This window comes from Sceloporus occidentalis, unplaced genomic scaffold (assembly GCF_023333645.1).
Source record: "Sceloporus occidentalis isolate IW3139 unplaced genomic scaffold, rSceOcc1.0.p SCAF_139, whole genome shotgun sequence".
NCBI lineage: Eukaryota > Metazoa > Chordata > Lepidosauria > Squamata > Phrynosomatidae > Sceloporus > Sceloporus occidentalis.
The window spans coordinates 460,530-487,763 of record NW_028317119.1 but is presented as its reverse complement, the minus strand read 5'-3'; the positions used below and the strand labels follow the sequence as shown (position 1 = coordinate 487,763).

Here is a 27,234-nt window from a genome sequence, read left to right as displayed (position 1 = left end):
GTTGTTTCCATGTGTGTTTAATTTTCTCCATGTGATTCATTGTACTTGATTTGTCCTTATTTGATATCCTTATTGCCTTTTTTTTCTGTTTGGTTAATGGTCTCTGTGCTTTCTACTTTGTTTTGTGTACATCTGCTGAGCTCTCTAATACTTTTGCGACCTCTGGATTAACTGTCTCATGGGTCCTTACCCTCACTTCTTGGCATCATTGATTGTATTTTGTTGCTTTTTGCACCTCCAGAAATTAACTTCATAACTTTACTGTTTTTACCTAGGTGTATATCTTGATCAAAGAGAGGAGCATAAGGCTCACACCATCAAGTGTCACAGGGAAGAGCTGCTTGAATCAATTAAGGTGCCCACTTTATAATTCTACCACCCAGGCTCTTATTTCAACACTGCACCTACTTCATTCCCTTCTGTTGCACTATTACTCTCTGAACTTTACCCTTACATCTCTAATGTTTTGTTTTTAACCCCCATACCTTATACTCCAGAGCTGAAAAATATGGAGCTAGGCACATCAGTTTAGGAGCCAAAGTAAACTACTTCTAAGTTTATTCCACCACTGAAATGTAAATTCTTTAATGAGCGGATTCAAATTGCTCTTAAAATTGCATGGTATTTGTTTGACACGGTATGATCAGCTTGTACACCAAATAACAGAATATATGTGGCCCTGGCTCATTGAAGAATGGAATTGGACACCATTGGTCATGAAGCAGATATCTTTTATCATAAAAACATTCACACTATTTACTTTATGGTGTTTAATTCCAGAGCATTAAACAATTACTTTAACAATATCTTCTGTACCACACTCTCTAAATGTTATTATGCCCAATAACATATCTCTAGTGCTTGCTAGACAGACTGTATCTCCATTAATCTTCTCCAGTATCCAGTATTATAGGTAGACTATATGGTGGGATGAGCCCTACCCTGAGCTCTGTTTCTTATTTGTCTTTTATACTTACTATTGTCCACAACTTTTTCACTCTCGCTCTTACTCACTCTCTCTTATACTTGCATGCTCTAATTCATACTCTCACACACACTCTCTCATGCTCTCATGCTCCCTCTCAATGCCTCCCTACTTCTCTGCCAACCACTTACATGTCCCTTTCTCTTTTCCTGCTGTTTTTTCAACACAAATCTATCTGCATTATTCTGCTCTCTTGTTACACTTCTGCAAAAGGGCAGAGCCACGGGGACAGACTCCCCCTTTTTCCATCAATCAGGAGAAAAGGTGTGCCTGGAGGCTCCTCCCTTTTGCAGAAGTGCACTAGGAGAAGCGGATGAAGTAAGAAGACACAGAGAGAAGTGGACGAAGAAAAACACAGAAGAGCAAGAAGAGGCAAGACAAGTATCAGAGCTGCAGGAAAGGAGACAGGGACATTGAAGCGGTCGGCTGAGAAGGCAGGGGGACATTGAAAGAGACCATGAGAGAAAGTGAATGAGAGTGTGAGAGGGAGTGAGTGAGAATGTGAGAGAGCATGACAGAAAGTGAATGAGGGTGAGTGACAACAAACTTTGTGTCCCAATGGAAAAAGCCCTCCGAATTTCCTCTGAATCGAAATGAAAAATTAGTCTGAATCAGTTTTGGTCCATTTGCTCAAGTCTATCCATCATCGTTTCAGTGTTTACTGACTTTCTCGTCACTAATTATAATCTCTGTCTAATTCATAGAACCTGCAGAATGAGATAACTGAAATAGTGGCAGATATTGATGATTTTGAGCGCATGCAGCAAAGGTCAGTCACCCACTGAAGGACTTCTTAGTTCATTGTTTGACAAATAGAGCATGCTTTCTTTACTATCAACTGATCTTTTCTTCATTTAGACGTAAAATCCAGAAGGAGAATGAACTGTACCGAGCTAGCAGAAAATTTAACATGGACCCAGATAAGGTGGGTAAAGAGTTGAGGACGGGAGCACCCCTACAATGGTTTGTTCACTACAAAATATCAAAATCAAATGGTAACCTTGCAAGTATGTAAAATACCAAAAACTACAACAGCTTCAAGACATATTCTTCCTTCCAATATAGCGACATGAAAAAAAACAGCAACCATAGAGTGGACACAAAAATAGAAAGACAGTGGTGTAATATTATACATACCACCAACCCTAGTAAATAACTGCACTACAAATGTAGCACAAAGTACAGGTAATAGTTAAAAGCAAATTTTTATTGATTAACTACTATACTGATATTATTCTTATTGCTTTTACACATTATGGAGAACTTCAATCAATATGGAATTGCTTATTACTGCAATCTCTTTATTATACTACATTTTAAAGACACAATAGTTACACTTGTTATGTCCAAACACCCAGTAGGTCAGTCAATGACAGTTATCAATCGAGAGACCGCAAACTCCTAGCTCATGTCGTTTAAACCTCAACATGTTCTGTCTCACAAATGGCATAGCTTCTTCATGTACAACCATTCTCACTTATATTTGCATTGTTCAGCCTGACTTTAACTTAGAGACTCAATATGTGGTAAAACATGGTATATTGTATGGTTATTAATGTTATTAAACGAGCCCTTCCTTGACATAAGAGACCCTCCTTGAGGTTTGTCCAGGGGACTGCTGCCCTCTGTCAGGCCTAAGCCAGCAACACTTATAAATAACATTGATCATACCTCGAAATAATTGACACAGCAGATCGCCAAGAGGACTAGGAGGACATTTCTGTGCTAGCAGAACAGGTTATTCCATCGCAATACCACCAAGACAGGGTGGCGTTGAATGTAAAGCTTCTGGGTCCTTTGGAATTCCCAGCTGCAGCTCCATCATCAGGGATACATTCTTGGAGTTATTCTGGTGTGTATTGAAATAAAAAAATAAATGGTAGTAAGGGCCCATATCAACATGCATTATTTTCACTTAATGGTTTAAAACGGGACATACTTACAAAGACGAGGAACTCCAAACAAAGCAAATGTTTGCAATATACTGTACTATACATTGGTAGAAACATTTCTGTATTGAAAGAAGTAGGATGACACTTTTGAAGTAGTGTTGCCTGCATATTAAAAACATACACTTCTGTGGGACATTTTTGGAGTTCTATTATTGATACAGTCCCTGTATACCAAATTTAAAAATAATAAGTATATTGGAAAGAATGATTCACATTCTTTTATTTCTATCTTTTGTAATTACTTAAATAGGTTAAAATGCTAGGCATACAAGTTATTTTCATATTATGGATAAATGCTGCTTTAATGTTTTCTGCTGCAGTTGCCCCACCAAAACCAATGTATATATGTAACAACCAATAAATAATAATATTGCAAGCTGGCATTAAACATCCCAGTTCAGTCATTAACCCTTTTGTTTATCAATGTAATTTCTTTGTGAAATTTGTGAAGCTGAGATCAGTAACCACCATTAGCTAAACAATTTACTGCCACAAAGTGCCTCCTGCTTCTCTTCGTCCTAGTTTAACAAAATGTGAGGGATAACTTAATGTGAATAAATAATCATTCAGATCTTGAAAACAGGACGTTAAGACATATGCTCCCATCGTAGCCATGAATTGCTTATGTGTTACAAAATTATATTGCTCTACTTTTTTCAGGGTATAGAACTACTGATTGAGAAAAAGCTTCTGGAGAGAGAACCCGGACAAATTGCTGATTTCTTATATCAAGGGGCAGGACTTAGCAAGACCGCAATAGGAGAGTTCCTTGGTCAAATGTGAGAACAATAAATTATAGTATCTATTCTGCTTATTATAATGTTACAAAACAATTACCGGTATTATCTATATTAGACCTGATTCAGTGATTTGTTTAATTCCTGATTGGATTTAATGTTGGCAACAAATGCTTGCTTTTTGGTTCAATTAAGTGTCTAACCTGAGGTTAAGGTGAAGCTAACTTAATGAGGGATGATACATGTAGCACATTTTAAATTCATTCTTTTATAGATGGAAAAATCAGGATTAAATGTTTGTAGACAGGTCTTTACCTTGTTACCTACTGTAAAAAAGGTAAAACTAACATGCAGAATGTGTGTCTAAACACACTTTGACATACAAATTTAAACTTTTGTTGCCAGATGAAATTTTATATGTGCCATTAGTGCAATGCAAGACAGAATTGTGTATGTATTTTGTACAGGGGTAGTTTGTATTTAAACATTCATACAAAATAAAAAGGTGCCAACACAGCAAGGGTTATTTTTAACACTCCTTTTGATGAGCTACAATAATTTCCCTTAATTGATTTATGTGATGTTTGCCAGCAACTTGCTCAAAGGCATCATGTGAACTACATCAAAATATCTTTTTGCACAAGTTGCCATAATGTATCAATGTCAACTACAAAAAAAATTAAATGAATGGAGATTGCCATTATTTTGGCATGACACTTTGACAAGTGAATCTTCATATTTGTCGTCCCCTTTAAATCATCATTTAAGCTCAACATTTTTGTTTGGAATTCATTGGTTGCTTTTTGTATTGAAGTTAGTTTAGCATATTTTGTTTTATGTGTAATGTTTGTAATGTGTATTGTTATTGAAAAGAAAAATGGTGGGAAGGGAAAAGGGACTCAATGGTCATATGTCAGTAAATGTGCCACCCTGTTCCGGAAGTTGTGTTGTTCATGACGATGGAGGAGAGATTTGCTGAAGTAATGGTTGGTGCATAGTGTGTGTGTAAGAAAGAGAGGAATAAAGCACAAAAAAGACTTTGCATTTTAAATGTATTCTTTAGTGGTGGTGCTGTATGGGACACTAGACTGTCCCTTTAACTGAGAAAGTAAACAAAAAAAGAAGTTAATATAGTAAAACCTTTTTTTTTTAAAAAAAAACAACACCCTTGCAATGCTGAAACCTTTTTACTTAATAACCCCTTTCTACTTATTCAGAGAATTCAGTTATTATGATTAATATGTATAATTGAATTGCATTTAATCCGTGTAGTGACATAAGTATTGTTAGATGTTTTTGCCAGTTGAACTCTTTCTGTATCACGTGTCTTTTGATAAGTTAATGAGGGCACACCTGCAATGATCTCAAAAGCAATTCAATATGAATGTTGAATGCAAAAGCTTAATTCAGTCTCTCTCTCTGCCCACCATCCTGCATGGATGGGGCAATCTGCGTTTTGCTGGGTTATGTTGGACCTTTTGGTTGCAGGTTGTTTGTTGGGCTATCACTCTATTGTATGTTACTGTTGTCTCTTATTAAATAATCTGTAGACAAACCTTTGTGATATATTTTGATATTTGGTTTAAAACCACAATCAGGACATAATAACAATCATCTATTCCATAGCAGATTAGGTAAGTACAACCTTAGAAGAACAACAACACATGACTTCTCCATTTTGGCCTAATTTTTGTTTAATAAATCATGACACGGTGTAATATGTCATGTCTTATTGTTCATCTGAGGTTGTAATCATCTGCCAAGGAACAGATGATTGTTATTATGTTCTGATATGTAAAAATACTTATAAGTAGAGTTTTAAATATGTTTTTGTAAATGTATTTAAGTTACAGTTTGTATAAAGAGGTTTTGGACAAATTGTTCAGTTTAAACTGAAGACAGTGTTCACTATAAGGAAAATCTCTGTTATGTTCGCCAAATGTTATTTTTGATTGTGTGCCCTGGGAGGTGAATCACTTACTAGTGAGTTAGGTTTCACAGTAGTGTTTGTAAGTAGGCTTATTTAGTTGAGCCTCAGTAATTGCTATGTACAAAAACTGATTCTGACACAAAGCTTAATATGTAGTTTTATCAACAAGCGACTAAACATTATGACCACCTACCTAATATTGTGTAGGCACCAAAACAGCCCTGACCCGTCGAGGCATGGACTCCACTAGACCCTTTAGAAGGTGTGCTGCTGTATCTGGCACCATGATGTTAGCAGCAGATCCTTTAAGTCCTGTAAGTTGCAAGGTGGGGCTTCCATGGATCGGACTTGTTTGATCAGCACATCTCACAGATGCTCGATAATATTGACATCTGGGGATTTTAGAGGCCAAGTGTCAGGAACCACTTTTTTGCTGCCTGAACCATGGCTTTTTCATACCTGTGCCATTTACATCTGCTACCACTAGTGGCCACCCTCCGCCCTCTGGAGCACTCAGAACTCAGGTGTGCCTTGTTACCTGGGTTGAGCACTAGTCTACATCCAGCTGGGCCTTATTACCTGGATTACCCTGCCTTTATGAACCTGCCCTGCCCTTTAGTCAGGGCCTTTGTATTGAAGTCTATGGACCTTCCTGCTGTGGCTCTGCACCTGTGCTGTTCCTGGTTCCCTGCTTTTGTGTCCTTCCAAGTGGACTCCCTGCTATTGTGTCCTTCCAAGTGGACTCCCTGCTATTGTGTCCTTCCAAGTGGACTCCCTGCTACTGTGTCCTTCCAAGTGGACTCCCTGCTACTGTGTCCTTCCAAGTGGACTCCCTGCTACTGTGTCCTTCCAAGTGGACTCCCTGCTACTGTGTCCTTCCAAGTGGACTCCCTGCTACTGTGTCCTTCCAAGTGGACTCCCTGCTACTGTGTCCTTCCAAGCGGGCTGTGTGCCTTTCGTACCCTTCCAAGCGGGCTGTGTGCCTTTCGTACCCTTCCAAGCGGGCTGTGTGCCTTTCGTACCCTTCCAAGCGGGCTGTGTGCCTTTCGTACCCTTCCAAGCGGGCTGTGTGCCTTTTGTACCCTTCCAAGCGGGCTGTGTGCCTTTTGTACCCTTCCAAGCGGGCTGTGTGCCTTTTGTGCCCTTCCAAGCGGGCTCTCTGTCTGTCGTGCCCTTCCAAGCGGGCTCCCTGCCAAAAGACTTATTACCTGTATTTTATTTTGCCATACGTCCGGTTACTTGCTTAGACTATTACCCTTATTTGCTGGTTCTGTTATATACATAAAATACACTGCATTACCTGGATTTTTGTTGGTAGTGTCTTTGTTTGCATAATCATGCACCCTGGGTTACATACTGAACCCCAAGTATCCCCTGCGCATGGGCTCCTACCCGACCTGATCACCCGAGTCCTGACACCAAGTCAACACCTTGAACTCGGTGTTTTCCTCAAACCATTCCTGAACCATTTTTGCTTTGTGGCAGGGCACATAATCCTGCTGAAAGGGGCCAATACCATCAGGGAATACCGTGTCCATGAAAGGGTGTACATGGTCTGCAACAATGCTTAGGTAGGTGGTACGTGTCAAAGTAACATCCACATGAAATACAGGACCCAAGGTTTCCCAGCAGAACATTGCCCAAAGCATCACACTCCCTCTACTAGCTTGCCTTCTTCCCATAGTGCATTATTATAACTTACCATATGTTCTCCAGGTAAGTGACGCTCACGCACCCAGGCATCCACGTGATGTAATAGAAAACATGACTCATCAGACCAGGCCACCTTCTTCCATTCCTCCATGTTCCAGTTCTTATGCTCACATGCCCATTGTGACGGTTTCCACGGTGGACAGGGGTCAGCATGGGCACCCTGACTGGTCTGCGGCATCACAAACTGTGATGCACTGTGTGTTCTGGCACCTTTCTATCAGAACCAGCATTAACCTTTTCAGCAATTTGTGCTACAGTAGCTCGTCTGTTGGATTTGACCACATGGGCCCCCCTCCCATGAGCCTTGGCCACTCATGACCCCGATGCCGGTTCACTGCGTTTCCTTCCTTGATGAAATGTTCACTTGCTGCCTGGTATTCTACCCATTGACAAGAGCCATGATAAGAAGACTATTAGTGTTATTTACTTCAGTGGTTATAATGTTATGGCTGATGTGTCTGTGAATGAGGAAGGGGGGTGCAGTGTAACACCAAGGCAGTAAACAACGATTGTTGCATAGATTACCTAGGTTGTGGAATTATCAACAATGCTAGCTATATCACAAACTGGGCATCAAGGGAACATAGGAATAACCACAAGCTCAGTGTTTGAGATATTCATCTTCAGGTAATAGAATACCACCCGGGATGCAATTTCAGAGATAGCAAAGTAAGTAAGAGCTGGTACAAAGGAACAAACAGATAAAGAAGAATAGAGGCACAACAAAAGACAGTGGTAGAGGGGACAAACAAGTGCTTTTCTATTCATTGCTATGGCGATAGGGCCACTTCAAAATCACTTTTTATACATAAAGCCTACTGTTTAACTTTTAACACTGAATGTATTTAACACAAATGTTGTATATCTTGATAAGGGCTGGACTAGAACACTATTTTCTGATTATTTTAAGAATACTCGTCCATGCTTATCTTGTATTATACTCAATCCTTCTCCTCATTCATCTTTGCCTCTAGGAATCCCCTACATATTAAAGTCCTGCAGGCGTTTGTAGAACACCATAATTTAACCAGACTTGGTCTGGTTGAAGCTCTGAGGTAAGGTGCAAAATCTTGGACCTTTGTAGGAAAAATATAAGAAAAAAGTTATGTTGGTAAGATAAAGACAGAAGCAAAAACTGTGAACGTTTGCAGACATACGAGTTACTGAAATCTGTCTATGTACAGCTGTAACCACATGATGAACGTGAGAGCTTGAGAAAGAGGGTTTTGTGCTCTATTTCACAATTTTGTAGTCTTTCTCTTGCAGTTTCAATGGTTATATTAACAGAATGGAGAACACAGTAGCCATTAGACAGTTATGGAATCCTAATGTATACTTTTATATATGATGCATCTACTTACGAATTTGTATTCATTCTTTTGAATTTATCTCTAATAGGCACTTTCTTAGTAGATTTCGTCTGCCAGGGGAGGCTCAGAAAATTGATAGGATGATGGAAGCTTTCTCAGCACATTACTGCCAGTGTAACCCAGAGATCTTCAAGTCCACAGGTCTGTCCATGTTAATGTCAGTGTTCATCGACACTAGGCAACAATAAAATTACAGCACATATTTTGTTACTCGTTATTTTGGTTTAGATTGTTAATAATTCTTTAGACAGACTTATGGTTCTTTCAACAGGTAGGTTTTCAGGAAAGTTAAGTACTTTGTATTTGTACACAGCTCTATAGCTGCCCGTGGGATACTGACCACTGTCTGTGACTTTGTTTGTCATTCCTTCTCTTACTTAAACATTTCTGGTCATTACCAATAAAACCCCCATGCAAGCAATATGTTTGCTTAGACGGTTTGGATTAATATCATGAATAAAGTATTCATTTTTTATTAATTAATCCCATCAAGTACTAGTCAAGAATGTGTATGTTTTGATGAGTTTCTCTACTGTAACATTTGTCCCTCCTTGTTTTTCTTTATATCTCCTTAAACTCACCAGTATCACTATGTGGCTGCATGTTCTCAGAGTGAATTGTGCATCCCATAGCTGCCCAAAAAGTTGACTTCTGGCTGCAGTTGAACTATATCTGTCATTATTTTTAGTAATTTTAAGACTTTGTTTCGATCATGGGAATTGTAGCGCAGCACCATAAATACAAGGAAGTTATGTTAATTTTATGCCAAATTATTTCATGTGTTTTATTAGAAATAGGAAAGACTTAGTTCCCTATTCATGCAGCTAGTATTAAGGAGTATTTTCTCAGCACAGGAAACAGGTCATCACATATTGCACTACATAATTACACTACCGTTTAAAAGTTTAGGGTCACTTTAAAAGGCTAATTAATCAGTAGAAAAACCTTTTGCAATTATGTTACACAGCTAGAAATTGCCTTATTTTTCATGAAAACAGCTAAGTGACCCCAAACTTTTGTACGTTAGTGTATAGTGCAATAATAGATCGATACACACATTTCAATTATAATTGTATTTTGACCCTGTTTTACAGACAGCTGCTACATTGTGTCCTTCTCACTGATTATCTTGAACACTTCACTGCACAATCCAAATGTTAAGGAGAAGCCAGACTTGCAGCAGTTCCTGTCTATACACAGAGGGATACATGCAGGAGGAGACCTACCAGCCGAACTACTTACTGTAAGTAGGCCTGAGCCAAATCAAGCTTCATAGAAAATGTCTCTGATTTTGCTTAAGGAATGGGACACTGGTTCCACTAGGTATTTTGTGTAGCTATAGCTATAGTCTTACCTCCAAGGTGTTTTAATCCAGAACCGATTTATGCCAGACAGTCACTATGATATCCTGTTTACTTGATAATGAGAGCCCACCAAGCTTATTAAACCCCTTTACGACAATTGACATGCTAGGCACATCACGGAAAAACATCCCAATGGTGACAATCGATTTGCCTGGCACGTCATGACTTTAAACCTGTGTAGAAAGCAATCTTCTCCCAAATGGTGTTGCTGACTTTGCCTCTCGCAAGAAAGCAGCCCCCATTAAAACATGTTCTCAAGAGGGTAACTCCCACTGCAGGTTGATTACAAGGACTGCATTTAACCATGCAAGCCAATGGAGCCCATCTTAATAATCACAATGTGATTAGTAAAATAAATAAAAAAACGACTTTTCCTTACTACAATTTGTCCATATATGATGTCGCTGACTTTGGCTTGTCCTGACTACGATTTCTCCATATATCCTGTTGCTGACTTTGGTGTGTCCTGACTATGATCTGTCCGTATATCCTGTTGCTGACCCCAGCTAGTTCTGACTGAAATTATGCCACTGGGTTCTTGTCTCATCCTGCTACCTTTGTGCCCAGGCGTCCAGGTACCTGCTTTGTGGATCCACCTGGTGTGTCAGATCCTCCCTGTGTGACAAAAATACCATTATTTGAAATACTCTGGGGTGCCTAGTTTTCATATATGGCTTGATATGAATATATTAAATCAGCCAGGTTCAAAGATGTCCCAAATAGGACACAGGGACAGAATTTAACCAGTCAAAATTCCATGTAGTAAAACTGAATTTTGTATGTCCCAGATGTAGCTATTTACCCCCCAAACAACCCGACACACTTATGCATGGGTGGTATCACTGTACTCAGGAGATGTTGCTGAACACAAATTGGGGTGTTGTTTGGCTGTGGCCTATACCAGGAGCTGTAAATTCATACCTACTGTAGAATGTGTGTGGAAAAGAACAAACAAAAAATACTACTGCTAACTTTGATAAAGGCTGGTGGTAAAATGTGTGAATGGAGTTAAAATACCAACATTTGAAATACCCTGGGCTGTCTAGTTTTCAAACATATATGGTTGGGCAGACTGGATGGGTCAAATTGTTCTTATCTGCCGTCACTTTCTATGTTTCTATATTTCTATGTTTGATGGGGTTAATTAAATAGGCCGGCTTCAAAGATGTCCCAAATAGGACATGGGGCAGAATTTTCAACATGTCAAAATTCCAAGTTAAAAAAATGAACTGCGCATGTCCCAAATGTGGCCTATTACCCTCCAAACAACCATAGAAACTCATGCATGGGTGGTACTGTACACTGTACTTAGGAGCTGTAAATTTCACAATGTGTGTGAAAAAAAAAATACTACCACAAAGTTTGACACAAGTCCTTTTTTTCTCATTTTCTCACATTTATACTTTTTTATAATAAATTATATGATATTAAAAATATATTGAAGAAAAAAACCAATATACAACTTGTGTGGCTACAGTAACGACAAGCACAACAGAAATGTTAAACAGCCGTTGTCATAAAGGGTACAAAAAAACTCTGTCCTTAAGCAGTTAAGGATCGTCCAATTAATCTACCTGTATCATTTTGTAGAGCAAAAAAAAGTACTCGTTGTGTTGCCCTTATAATTGGAAAGCCAGCTGTGAACTGGTCTTATGTTAAGTCAGACAAACCTGTTCCAGTGAATAAAATCTCATGTCCTCTGCCATGAGAAAGCCATGTTGAACTTTCTTAAGTTGCTATGTAGGTTATTATTGGTCATTTAGCTACGATGCCCATGGTGTTTGTGCCCCATAGGTCTCTCTAAGCAAGTGTGTGTAGTGTTGCATAGGAGTTTGATTTTTGCTTTTCTATTTATTAATGCTTAGTGCATTGTATTAGACATTAACTAATCACAGTTCTCCCATGTTCTACAATGTATATCTGTGTTTTTCTATGCCCATGTTCTCAACTACAGGAAATGTATGAGAGCCTAAAAAAGGAACCATTTAAAATTCCTGAAGAAGAGGATGCATGGGAGCGAACACATGCCTTCCACAAGCCACAACGCGAAGGTTGGCTGCTCAAATTGGGTGAGCTTAATTTTGGAGACGTCTAAAACAAACGTGAGAGAAGATGCAAAATAATGTGTGCAATTAAAGCTAATATACCATGAAATTGTATGCGCATACAGGAGTTGTTCAAGGTGTTTTTCTATGATTTAGGTGGTCCTATCGCTAAGTTAAGGCATATAACTAAGGAATAAACCAAACCAGGACATGCAATACATATGATCACTTTTTATTTATTAAATTGAAAAATTAAATATTTAGATAAATCAGTATCAAACTTATACAGGCCTCTCCTATCCATCAATAAATTGGATTCTGGTGAATATGATTTGATAGCTTTTGAGAAATCTCTGTCCTTCTCAAGTTATGGTGTAATCACCTAATTATTTTGCCCTCTGTTAAAAACATCTACCCACTATCATTTTATGTATAGTGGGGGACACTTTGCTTCTTATTATCAACTCAGAATTCAGATTCCAGAATTCTATGGGACTTTGGGATGGAAAATTACTGTCCAGTTTTTTTCTCTGAAGGTGGTCGTGTAAAAACATGGAAGAAAAGATGGTTCATTCTCAAGGACAACTGTCTTTACTACTTTGAGTGCACCACGGTAAGAAATCTACCTGTTTAAGAAGTGCCCTGATTCCTCTGAGTTAGACAGAAACACTAACTTCAGTTTACCTTTGTTTCCGAAAAGGATAAAGAACCACTTGGAATAATCCCCTTAGAGAACCTGTCTGTTGAAATTGCAGAAGATCCCAAAAAGCCGGTAAGAAAAAATACTGATTATCCTTTACAAATGATGTAATCACTATCATTGTGAGCTAGAACAGAGGTTTTCCAGATTTGCTAATATGGAATCACAGCCCTTTTTCTTTTCAGTCATGCTCTCCCAATCTCCATAGTATATTTTAATTCCTATCACCAATTTCACTATTCTTTAGAGGAACCAACATCAAGGCAACCAAGGCTGTTGCATAGGGTCCCTGGCAATGTAGAGGGAAAAGCCAGGGAAGCAAGATAGGGCTGTACTTCGGCTATGTGACACCTTGCGCCCTTGCGTTTATTTTGAATCACTCCTTTCCTCAGCATTGCTTTGACCTACATGCAAGGGGGCAAACTATCAAAGCTTGTAAGACACATGGTGATGGGCGAATGGTCCAGGGCAATCATCAGTCGTATCGTTTGTCTGCACAAAGCCATGAAGAGAGAGAGTGCTGGATGCAGAGTCTAAGGTGAGATTTAATTTCAGGCCAATCTAGCAGATACACATATATATCCAGTGTGCAAATAATTTATATTATGACAGTGGTTAGTCTATCTAGACCTCAGTGTTTAATTAATAAAACATCAAGCTATACATTGTGATTGACCCAGGTGCAAAATATGGAGAATTGGGTAACATGAATCCTTCATAACACCTGCAATGTCACCTGATTGAGCTGCAAATAACAGGGCTAGGATGTATAATTTTAGTGTCATGATTATCTAGAAGTGCTTTGTAGCTAGCTGACCTATACACGTATTGCATCTTTAAATTTGTTGTCACATCATTTTCTCTTCTTTCTTTCTCAGATCCAGTATATCTTGGGATCCATTCTATGATATTGTGTCAATTCAGAAGAAAATAACAGCAATCAAGAAAAGTTACTAGTAACCAGGGAAAATATGTATTTTGCTTTATCTATGATCTGATACTGGCACACAGTTGGGCAAGTGATATTGACAAGGAACACTTTCTATCCAGACTAAAATGACTCTCCCAGAACATTACATAGATATGTGCCCAGTATGGAGCAGAATGCTCAAACGGAAGACTTTCCACCAAGCAGAGAGATTTTCATCCTTCCGCAAACTCCCAAAATTACTTTGTGTAGAGTTAAACATTTGTATGAAATAACTTTGTATTGTTCATATCTTTTCTGGGAAGCAAAATAGTGTGAGACTAGCTCACTTGAGATCAGACAATGCAACATAACTTGCCCTATTGTCTGTCTTTGCTTGAGAAAGTCTTACTCACTTGCAGCAAATCAAACAAATCTAAATTGGAAATGTGAGGAAGATTTCCTCTATACAAGGCTTCATAGGCCTCGATGAGGTGCATTTGTTTTTTTTCTATGGAAAGAAGTACATGTCTGGACTCATGTCTGGACTAGCCTTTGACTCTTAAACTCAGTCCCATTAATTTTCCAAAATTAAATGTATAAAATTTTAAGACTGGCTTGGGGAAGCCTACACCAGATAACAAAACGTAATTATACATATGTATAGCATTGACACTGTACATGTGAGGTATAAAGTTGTCATATCTGGTTGATGCCATGACATTACTACTTGGCAAAAGCCAATACTAAACTCTGTCAATGAAGTACTACAATTTGCATTGATCTATAGCACTAAATATGCAGTTCTATAATGTGCAGAATCTAGTTCTAGTCTCCCATGACTTGTTGCTTAGGTGTCCATTAAACCCCAGTCAATAAGGGACACGCGCCAAGGATACATGTAAGGATACATGTGGCTGTCATTAATACTCTAACGTGCTTCCATGAGTAGAACTGATATTAAGGCATCAGAATGGAAAATACACTCTTTGGTTGCCATAAATTAGTGCAAGCGGGATGCTGTGCCAACATATACACTGAAATAGTGTGTAGGTAATTTCCTGTAAGTATCTACATGTACTAATTCACAGAGTCCTTTACTAAAGGAGCATATACATGTAAATTCAGTGCATATCTGTATAAAGGCTATTAACTGTTTAAATAGTTATGTATGATTCATCCTCCATTACAGTTTTATACTGTGGCATTTAAGTGAAGCTGAACATAGTAAAGAAAAAAATATGCACATTTTTGCATATGAAGTTTTATGCATACCAGCCTCCATACATTGCATGTATTTCTTAAAAACAGCTTAAGGAACTTTTTTGCATTACCAAACTGGACAAGTAAAGGATAGCAGAGAAAGTATCAATATATTTTGCATATGAGAAATTTTACTGATTCCTATGGTGTGTTTTTCAGCTTTTCTTCCACAATTCTAAATCAGGACAGAACATTACCCTTACGAAAAATTACTGCAGTTTTTTCTGAAGTAATACTGCAGTTTTTTGGACATGAAAAAACTGCAATACTGCACTTTTACTGCAGTATTACTGTACATTTACTGCAGTTTTACTGCATTTGTACTTCACTGTACTGCAGTTTTACTGCAGTTATTTTTGTACGGAAGTACAAATGCAATAAAGCTGCAGTACATTGAAGTACAACTGTAGGTTTGCAATATAATAACGTAAAAGTGCAGTAAAAGTGCAGTATTGCAGTTTTTTCATGTCCAAAAAACTGCAGTATAACTTCAGAAAAAACTGCAGTAATTTTTCGTAAGGGTAGGGTTGCTTGATATGGAAATCCATTGCAAGAATAATCACAGTGCTAAATTTGCCACAACCATCATAGAACGTTATAGAATATGTTTGCTTCAAATGCAAAGCAGCTGGTCTTTTGTGTGGTTTCATTGGGCATCCTATTCGAATTTGTGGGCCACATTCAGGGAAGGGCTGGGATATTTTGGCCCGAGGGACAGGTAAAGCCAAGAGGCCTCATCAGCCCCTTGACCAAATCCGTGGTAACTCACATAGGCACTATGTTACACACGCTTACACACTACATACACATGCTTACACATAGCCAATCTAACACACACACATGGTAATACACACTCCCTAACAGACACTTACACATTCTTGCTAACACACACACATTAAATCTAACACATTCATAATAACACACACACTTAAACATATATACTGACACATGTACACATACATATTCATGCTATCGCATCATGCATTTGTCTCTTCAGAACCAGAAGTTGTCCAGCACTGCCATCAGCTCAGAATTGGCAGAAAACAGTAGGACCCTGTCACACCCATCTACTGTCTAGAGAAGTCTTTATGGAAGACTCATAGCAAAAAATGTGGATGTGGAAACAATGCCAAGCAATTCACAAAAACACTGGAACTGGGGTGCAGAAAATTGTCAGCAGGTGCTCTGGACTGATAAGTAATAACAATTAATGAAATTTGAAATATTTGGCTGTAACAGAAGGCAATTTGTTCACCGAAGCACTGGAAAGCAGTACAAAAATCAGTGTTTTCAAGCAAAAGTGAAGTATGGTGGGGGTCCTTGCAAGTTCGAGGATGCACTTCTCCAAATGGAGTTGATTATCATTAATGATCTCCTCAATGCTGAGAAGTGGACTTGTGCATTCGTTTCTCGTGGAAACTTTTTTCCAATTTATCCATTCATCTGACTAAAGAATGAGCAAATACAGCATTGGACGAAAGAAACGAAAAGCAAACGTGGGCAATCGGAAAATCTTTGTTCATTCGTTCGTTGTCGCGGCGGCAATAATAGGAGGAGAATCTCGCCATTCTGCGCTAGTAATGAAGGGAGCCTATATAAGACCAGAGCAGGCCGGGATCTTCATCTACGTGTTTATTTCTTGTTTCCAAGAAAGAAATAATACATGGAAACTTTAAACAGCAGACATCGATCACAGGTCACAATCCCCAAAGGCCAGCCCTGGCACCCAGATTGCACCCTTAGGACTTGTCCTAGCACCAGATTGCAACCACAGGACATGCTCAGCACCCTTAGGCTTGCCATTGTTCCCCCAAACAGTATGCCTGTGCCATCTCTTCCTCAAACAGCCTGCATGTGCCACCTTTTGACCCAAACAGCCTGCGCCACGATTGCCCCCAATCAGCCTCCCTGTGCCATCTTTGCTCTAATCAGCCTGCCTGTGCCATTTTTGCCTCAGTCCGCCTCCAGGTGCCATGCTTGCTGTTTCCTTCTGCCTCTCCTTGGACCATGTTGTTTCTGCATGCTCTTGACACACCTGCCCCTTGTTCGGTCAATTAAGGCTCAATATAAACCATGCATCATCCTAGCTTCAGTGCTAGAGCATTGTGTTCCTGGCCTTGTATACTGAGCTACTGCTTTGCTGCATCTGATCTGTCTCCCGTGTATGACTTTTGGCTACGTTAACAATCCAGATTTGTGTACCAGACCCCTGCATGTCCCAGACTTACCTACCTGTCCAGCCGTGTGCCCTGCCTGAGGGCTTCCAAGCCATGTGCCCTGTCTGAGGGCTTTCAAGCCGTGTGCCCTGTCTGAGGGCTTCCAAGCCGTGTGCCCTGCCAGAGGGTTTCTAGCCATGCTGCTGCCATGTGCCCTGCCAGAGGGCTTCAAGCTGTGCTCCTACCTCTTGCTTTGCTGGTGCTCTTCCAGTTTCCTGCCTGTAGTGAGCTTGTCACCCCAAGTTTATATCCTGCTCGTGCTCAGAACACCTATAGATAGTGCCCAAGAGAAAGCCTAAAGCTAAAGTGGAGCGCAGCCCTGAACTGGATACATCAGCCTGCCTACAGCCATGCTCTGAACCCGAACCTGCCCCTGCATCAAGACTCCTACCTGATCCAGCACCCAGTGCCCTTATACTTACACATCCATGCTATCACACACATACTCATTAACAGATACTTATTCACATGGCCGCCCATGACCCTGTCGCCGGTTCATCGCTTTTGCTTCCTTGGACCATTTTTGATAGGTACTGACCACTGCAGGAACACCCAATAAAAGCTTCAGTTTTGGAGATGCTCTGACCCAGTTGTCTAAGCCATCACAATTTGGCCCTTGTCAAAGTCGCTCAGATCCTTACACTTGCCCAATTCTCCTGCTTCTAACACATCAACTTTGAGGACAAAATGTTTACTTGCTGCCTAATATATCCCACCCACTGACAGGTGCCATGATAACAAGATTATCAGTGTTATTCACTTCACCTGTCATTGGTCATAATGTTATGGCTGATCAGTGTAGTTTTACCTACAATACACAAAATACATAATAGTATCACTGTGTAAAAATAGAGAATGCTGACACATTTATTGTAGAAGTAAAAGATTTTTACACTTGCATCTGAGACTGAACAAGTCTCTTTACGATGATAATAAGAAGCTTTTGTTCATTGACAATAATAGCATCCATCAGTGTAAAGCACATATAGTGTAACAGAAAAGGAAATGACACAAACTATTATGATCTATCAAATTCTTCTATTCAACTGTTCATTTTTATGATATTATTTCATCCTTGCTTCCTGATACCTTTATTGATATTCACACATTACTGGAAAACACTGGGGAAAGTAGTTTTAATTTGTGGCAAAGAGGAAACTTGTAAATAAAAATATATAGGGTAAACCACACAGGTTATTAATACCACCACTGGGCCTCATAAGCTACTAGCGCTCATCTGACTTACAGGTATAAATCTGAGTTGCCTCCAGGTACATGATCTTTTGAAATAAAACTACATTGCCTCCAGGAACAAGATACTTTTTGCTCTTTCTTAAATGCACCGAGTGCTGACCTTTTTCATGGGAAATTACTTCCCATGTTACAGCTAAAACACAATATGTTTTGTCCTTATGTTCCAATTGCATTTGCTTGTATTCTATATTTATTGCTGAAACTTGATGCAAGGAGAAAATACACAGTTTGTGAATATGCATTTATATTGATTTATTATAAGACAGTTGGCTTGGCACAATGATGACGGATGTTGAGGTAGAAATAGGTTACCTTTCAACTGCATCTGCCTAAACCCTAAAACACTAATTTTCTGGAGACTTGAGATAAGATAAAATTTTCCACAACACCACGTTTATTAAACATCATCAACAACCCTAGAGAGCTAACTATGCTTTCTATAAGAGCAACTCAGTACTTCTTGACACAGATGTCTATTCACTAAACTGTGAGTACATGCAAGCATTGTAGGTGCAAACTTGTATGAGTTTGACAACTAGCTAAAGCCAACTGACTCACAAAAAAATAGCTCATAACTCACATATACTTTAGGAAAGTAGGGCTGATCAATCTAGATCTGTTTCTTTATTAGGCAGATACTGTATTATTATCTTTGCCACCCCCGGCAAGTTCAAGTAGAATATTATACCACATAACATGTTTTTTTCATGTTTATTGTGCTTATACGGTTGACATTTTTCTTAATTGTGATACACATGAGCATTTATCTAACAATGTTAGGCAATCATTCTTATGGAGGTTAACTGAGGGTTAAACTTCACAAGTTACCTAGCTCAAAAGGATCTCTAACATTCCAAGGCAATGGCTGACATAGCATTTATTTTAATAAATATACGAGCTTTAAATTCACCTCACAAATGGCGCCTAAATCTGGAGGAGGTCCATCAAACCAAATTGCAAATATTATGCATTCAGGAAACAAATGCCAAACTGAAAGCAGTTTTTATTTACGAAACTGCTTTTCATGCTATGGCTGTCTTTCTATTTTGGTATCTAGTACTTTAGGGTGCCCCCCACCCCCAGAAAAGAAAAATTGACCCCAAAGGGGATATATTTTGCTAAAATAATCTTAGATATAATAATTTCAAATTTTTCTAATGTTGGACAAGTGGATTTTTTTCCCAGGAAAGACAATGGATAATGTGTGGGCTACCTAGACTCCATCCTAGACCCAACCATGAGGTAATTTACTCCACCAATATAATCTTTTTTTATATTTGGAGATAAACCACACTGGAGAATGGTATTACACTCAGGTCAGGCATCAATCTCGTTGACATAACAAAAGCAGTTTCATTCCCTGCCCTCTCAGGCAAAGGGTCTTGGAGGCTAAGCGACAGTCTCCTCTCCAAAGAATCTCACAAGGAGTACATTGAAAGCCATGTAAAGGATTACTTATCTTTTAAATCTGACCGCCAATACGATTTGGAATGTTTATAAAGACACAATTAGAGGCCACAATTTGAAACTAACATCTTCACTTACAAATGAGAGGGGCAGAGCATACGTAGAGCTGATCACTAAATTACAGAAACTAGCTAATCCCAACCCTCAGAATCAATTATGGCAATTGCAAGAAACCAACAATGCACTAGCTGCCTTACAAATACAAAATACATAATATAGTCTAGGTTCCAAATTACTAAAATAAGAGAACAAGGCAAGGATGGAAAACTTAAAGGCTGATATTGCCTTCTTACCCATGCCAAGCAAACTACTCAACAAGTGTCCCAACTTTAGGCCTGTTTCTTTACTAAACTCTAATATAAACATGTATGTCAAAAGTGGAGCTAATAGACTAACCCCAATTCTCTCACAACTTTTACATCCAGACAAGGTAGGTTTTGTAATGGAGAGACAGGTTTTGGACAATACTAGAATATATATAAATGTCATAGCACATTCCAATCAGATCCATGCCCCTGTGTCCTTCTGTCTTTTCATCCTAAAATGGCATTTAGATTTAGTGGGTTACACAGGTCTTTCCTAAGGACTGTTTTGGCATCATTTGGTTTTATAGACATTATTATTTCCTCCCTAATGGGGTTAACCACAGTTGTGGTTAATAAGGTTTTTTTCTTTTGATTTGTTAATGGTATACGCCAGAGATGCTCATTGTCCCCTTCCTATATAGATACTTGCACTTGTATAAGCTAGGACAAATCGGTCTTAGTGTCTTAGTGACAGGGTGCAAAGAGTTGTTAATGGTAAATTATCAAGCTGGACAACTGTGGTAAGTGAGGTGCCTCAGGGTTCTGTCTTGGGTCCAGGTCTCTTTAACTTATTTATTAATGATCTTGCAATAGATATTGGAAGTCACTTGTCTGTGTTTGCTGATTAGGTAAGGTTGTAAAGTCTCATCAGGATGTAGCTTCTCTTCAGAATGATTTGGATAAACTAGGTTACTAAACAGCTCTCCTTTATTCTTTTTGTACTGACCCTGGCTATTGAATCTCCGTGAACCTGACCCCAGCTTCGTTTACTAGAATACGCTGCATTTAGTTTACCTGATCCTGATCTCTGAGTTATCCTGCATACCGGACTCCTCCATCTCCCCCAACTTTACAGTACATTGCCACGGAATTGCTCTAGTTTTGCCTTTTGTAAACTTGACGCTGTTGAAGGAGTGTTTTTCTCAAATTGGAGTTGTGGGGCTGTATCACATTATGAAAGAAATAGCTAGAAATTAAATTGTTATTTGTTAGTTATATAGGGTGGATTAGTGAGGACATGTTTCTGAACGTTTCATTAGGGCTCTGATTGTGGCAGGTTTTTCTTTAAAGTTTTGTTTGGATTTTCCTAATTTCACACAAAGCTTCATGTTTCATTGTGAACAACACATGACAACAATATAACAACAAATGTTGCTATATTGTGGATTTAATACCCTAGAACAGCAATGGCGATGTCCGTTGTGGCATGCAGCCAGGTTACTGACTGAATCTGAGCTCGCTCTAACCAGCCCAAAATAAAGGAAATGCAAGGTCTGTTAATACAGACCCTCGTTTCACTGATCCTTCACGATGCCGCCAGCAGTTGATGTTGATGTAAACATCCTGCATATGCTCAGTACCACTACCATTAAAGTCACTGACTCAACACCCTAGGCAGAGCATTCCGTATAGTAATCTTAGAAATGTTAAACCCTGCATGCCTTGCTCAGAGGGGTGGAATGGGTTGCATGCCCTTAGTTGCTGTGAAAACGTGGGCACAATACTCCCTAAGCTGATTTAATTACATCCTCCTCATCATGCTTGGGAAGGAGAAAGTCCCCACATGATAAAAAGGGGTTACCTGTTTCATTTTTTATTATTTTTAGTTGTTAAAGTTTGGATGCAGGGAGGAGACTGGCCAGTCACTTTGGAATCTCTTGGTTGTTTTTTGTTTTTTTTTAATCAAAGACGCATTTTTAAATTTTATCTCGACAAATCAAATTCCCTCTACAGGAAGACACAGATTGATGAAGAACTGCTCAAACTTTCCAAAACTCAACAGTCAGCTTGACGGACACACTGTCAGTCAAGTTTATCTCAACAGTGATCAACAGCCATCAAAAAGTTACTGAGTATAATGCCGCAATTCAGAATTTAGACATTTCAAATTGGACAACATATCATGTTTTAGTAAATGATTCACTAGCTGTTCCTGTTTGGTTTTGATTTAGGTCACTCAAAGTAGTACAGCAACTCAGCTCACAGTTGAGTTTCCCTTGCCAGTATACATTTACTAGAACAGTTGAATGTTTTAAATACTTTACACCTGAACTCTGAAATTTAATTTTTTTTGCAATCATGTCAATATAGTTTTTATGATAAAACAATTAGGAAAGCTTAAAAAATATAGCAGCAATGACACTTTTATCCAGCAGAGGCCTCTGAAGTCTGCTTTACACAGGGTTCTCATTATCTTGAAATGAATTGTGACGGTACTAAGCAAAAATGACAGTACATGTCATAGAACATAGTCCTATGGGCATATATGTCATTATAAGAGGGCAGTATAGCAAAGCTACCATTTAGTGAGTCTGAAAAGATCATGGTACCACATCACAGTGGTCAATAAGCACAAAGTTATATTAAATCAATGCATCAAAAAATAATGAGATCCTGGTTAACAATGACTTGTTTTTTGTGTTTTAAGGGGCACATAACCAAAATGTTCATTTTGACAATGAAAATATTGATGCTCCCACCAACAACAATGAAACTCTAAAAGGTCACTTTAACCCATTGTTGCTTACTGTTAATTTATGATATGCAGCTGTTACACTAAGCGCTTGTAGCTTTAGCACAGGCAGAGATATGCCCTCATTAAAAGTGATGTATGTAAATTAGACTTCAAATATTGGCTCTTTGAAGTTCCTGCTAACGAGCAAGATAAAAGAGAAGCAGTTTAACCCTCTCTTTCCAGCCAGTGGCATCAAGCTCTCCATCTCTGCTTCCTGTTTCTGTTTTCCTATTTATCTCCCAGAGCCTTTGGTGAATCTGGAGAGATATGGGTATAAGGGAGATCTTTCATCTTATTCCCAAAACACTTCTCGTCACATCACCCTCAAGTCAGATTTATCTCCAGAGAAATATCACTGGAATAATTTGCAGACGGGATCTTTAAGTATGGCTTCCCTCTGGGATTTTTCTAAGCAAATGTCTTTTTAACTGTGGTATGGTTGGTATATTTAACACATTAATTTCCAGAAGAAATTGTTATTTCTTTTTAGTTAACAAGAAAATGCTCTCTTTTTCGTCATTACACATACATGTAATGTTTTCTCTGTGGGATCTATATTCATTATTGTAATACCTTTTGCGTGGTATTCTTGCAGTGCTTTAAAGCAACATACTTTACAGGACCAATGCTTCCTTCCTGACAGAAGCAATTCACTTGGATTGGCCCTTCTTAATGCATGAAAAGGTTTACTGCCATGCACCCACACGTCACTGTTAAGTTAATAAACCCCTTATGTTTTATTCGTAACACACATGGTAGTTTGATGTTCAGTGTGTTAAATGTTGTAGTGCGCACACAGAATTCCCAGGGAATCTCATTATCATTTAGGTCTACTTTATTTTTAAAACACATCAGCATTCTTAATCCTTAAATCCCAAATACCTGAACATTTTCTCTCTGAAATTAAGCAGATAAGAAGATATAGTATAGTTATGTGAGATTCTTCAGTAAGGAATTCTGGAGCCAAATGCTGGATATGGAGCAATTACCATAGAAACCAATGACATATTCCTTGCATATTCTAGAACAGCTCATTAAAACTATAGCCATTTTAATGTTTTTTGTATACTTATGCACAGTGTTTAAGTGTTTTAAGGGAGTACTATGTGCAGTGTACTATGTGCACTTTGTGTGTTGCAGTGCAGTGTTTTAGACATATATATGACTAGGGTTATTTTTAAGCACGTTGAATATTCTGGCAAGGTATTTGATACATGTTTTGGAACATTGTGTAATGTGTGTGGTCTGTGGATCACTGGACTTGCAGCACCGAAGCATCAGGTTTAATTGGTGCTGGGAAGAGAAGGTTGCCATGGTAACTACACATCCCATATCTGCAGTGTGCTACTGTGGGGTAGGACACACCCCCAAAGAGAAGGATGTGAGGAAAGAAAGAACCTATGGTTTCACACAGAAAATGGCATCGTTAATCAGATGGAAGCCTTTTAATCTATGCAGGGGGTAAATACATGCAATGTATTTACAGAAAAAGCTATTTTAATAGAATAGAAGATGGTTGGGATGAAGGATTTGAAGAGATGATACCCCCCCCACACACACACAAGGCTTTATTAGCTGTCACATATGTCACATATCAGAAGTTTACTGTATCTAAGCTGAGCCATCCCTAACAACATATTTCAGTCAAATCACTTTGAGTGCTAGGACGATGAGGAATGCATTGGTTTGGTGCTCTAAGGGTTATTATTCTATGACAGGGGTGTCCAAGTTTTTTCTGCAGTGGGCCACTTCATCAGAATTGTATACGTGCGAGGGCCGCACTCATTTTTCACTTAGAGAAAATATGGCCTTTAATAAGATATGCAGATTAAAATAAAGTAAATGACACAAAACCTTTACTTTTCCTCTCACTGATTTCTGGGATTTCTGGGCCTACAAATTCAGGATTCTGGATAAGTAAAAATAAAATAGTTCTATTTATTTTAGCGATGCACTAAAATGAAAATTCTGGACCAAAACCAAAAATTCAGGGTTCACTTAGCCGAAACTGAAAATGACCCCCCCCCCCCCACACACACACTTTTAATAAAAGTAAGTTACACACCAAAATTGTACAAAAAAATTATATATTATGATTGTTAACAGCAATCTCAGGCATACCCAGATTCCAGCATGTACTGGTTGGCTGGGCATTTTATTTTATTAAAAGTAACACACCAAAATTGGACAAAAAAAATCCACAATATGACTTAGCATGATAGGAGTGTGATTGCTAACAGCAAACACACTCTTTTTATACCCAGGCAACCAGTGAATGCTGGAACCTAGGCATGATGAGACTGTGATTGCTGTTAGTAGATTGCTGTTAGCTGTTAGCAATCACACTCCTATCATCCCAAGTCAGCCAATACATGCTGGTACAGGGTGGCTGTGAGTGCAGACCCCACACTGCTGGCAGCCTCAATACACAAGGGGGGCAGCTAGCCAGGTTTCAGCATGTACTGGCTGACTTGGCATGATAGGAGTGTGATTGCTAACAGCAAACACACTCTTTTTATACCCAGGCAACCAGTAAATGCTGGAACCTAGGCATGATGGGACTGTGATTGCTGTTAGCTGTTGGATGCCCCTGTTCTATGATGTCTTCCTGAGCTAGATTCTCTCACTTTTTCTATGCACAAGCTCTCATTTCTCATTTTTGCTTAGTACCGCCCATATCACAATTTTTATATAACTCACAGACCTGCTCCTTCATTCCGTTTCTTGCTCTGAATATGTATTTATTTATGTGTATGTGTATGTGTTACATAGTTACTACTAGACTTGTGCATTCGTCTTCGGGCGAACATGAAAACGAACACGAAGAGTGCGTTTTCGTGTTCGTTCCGAAGACATGAAGAAGAGAAGACAGTGCAGGTAAAACGTAGGCGAAGACGAAGACTCACACACGAAGAATCTTCGCCTTCGTCTACTAATCTACCCGGTCCCTCCCCCATCTAATTTACCTTATCTTCACAGCATCGCGGGAGTTGACTGAAGTGGAAATCAGAAGGTTCGTCGTCAGGGGTTACAGGGCAGTGTGAGTGAGCCTATTGGTCACCTGCAGGGTCTTCCTCTGGCATCAAACAATTGGTTGATGCCAGAGGAAGACCCTGCAGGTGACCAATAGGCTCACTTGCACAGCCTTTTTAATTCCTGATTTCCGCTCCCGTTAACCCCTGCAATGCTGCGTTGGATAATGGGAGCAGAAATCTGTAGGGTAAAGGGCTGTGCAAGCGACCAATAGGCTCACTCGCACGGCCCCTTACCACTAGTTGCTAGGCAGAAAAAAAAAGCAACCTGGGACCCTGCTGCACCAGTTAACTTAAAAGTCCGTGCCAGTGACCAACAAAGTCACTGGTACGGACATTTAACTGACACAGCAGGGACACCAGTGGTCTCCCCACTGTGTCAGTTAAATGTCAGTGCCAGCGACCAACAAAGTCGCCGGTACGGACATTTAACTTAGTATAAATAGCTTACTATAACTTCGGACAGAATGCTGCCCTCTGTTGGTTTTACATTAAGTAGCATATGCTTGAAATCCAAAGTTATTCTGCTACTCAACGTAAAACAAACAGAGGGCAGCATTCTGTCCGAAGATATATTAGCCATATGTGGCAGTGTGTTCATTTTCATTTATTAATTATTTAAATAAAATATATCCCCATGATCCGCTGGTCTCCCCGCTGCAACAGTTAAATGTCCGCACTCGCAGACATTAATTTTGTCGAACTTCCAAACTCTTTTTTTCTATTTATTTTGGGGTTTTTTTGTATTAAACTGTTAGACGAAAGGATCATGGGAATAAATGCAAATGAGCACACGGCCCCATATGGCTTATATATCTTTGGACAGAATGCTGCCCTCTGTTGGTTTTACATTAAGTAGCATATGTTTGAAATCCAAAGTTATTCTGCTACTCGACGTAAAACCAACAGAGGGCAGCATTCTGTCCAAAGATATATTAGCCATAGTCTAACAGTTTAATACAAAAAAACCCCTAAATAAATAGAAAAAAAGAGTTTGGAAGTTCGACAAAATTAATGTCCGCGAGTGCGGACATTTAACTGTTGCAGCGGGGAGACCAGCGGATCATGGAAATATATTTTATTTAAATAATTAATAAATGAAAATGAACACACTGCCACATATGGCTAATATATCTTCGGACAGAATGCTGCCCTCTGTTGGTTTTACGTTGAGTAGCAGAATAACTTTGGATTTCAAACATATGCTACTTAATGTAAAACCAACAGAGGGCAGCATTCTGTCCAAAGATATATAAGCCATATGGGGCCGTGTGCTCATTTGCATTTATTCCCATGATCCTTTCGTCTAACAGTTTAATACAAAAAAACCCAAAATAAATAGAAAAAAAGAGTTTGTAAATTCGACAAAATTAATGTCCGTGAGTGCGGACATTTAACTGTTGCAGTGGGGAGACCAGCGGATCATGGAAATATATTTTATTTAAATAATTAATAAATGAAAATTAACACACTGCCACA

At 39.0% G+C, this 27,234-nt stretch overlaps 1 protein-coding gene across 1 annotated transcript; it reads left to right on the top strand.

Moving 5' to 3' along the window:
• The first annotated feature begins 304 nt into the window (after nucleotides 1-304).
• On the top strand, nucleotides 305-13,753 carry LOC149281073 (cytohesin-3-like). Its single transcript, XM_089499766.1, has 12 exons — nucleotides 305-355; nucleotides 1,690-1,754; nucleotides 1,844-1,910; nucleotides 3,598-3,716; nucleotides 8,292-8,372; nucleotides 8,716-8,828; nucleotides 9,782-9,930; nucleotides 12,006-12,120; nucleotides 12,633-12,709; nucleotides 12,797-12,868; nucleotides 13,189-13,334; nucleotides 13,675-13,753. Exons 2-12 carry the CDS (start codon nucleotides 1,744-1,746, stop codon nucleotides 13,751-13,753), a joined length of 1,029 nt encoding a protein of 342 aa, XP_089355892.1. The 5' UTR covers nucleotides 305-355; nucleotides 1,690-1,743.
• Nucleotides 13,754-27,234: the final 13,481 nt, after the last annotated feature.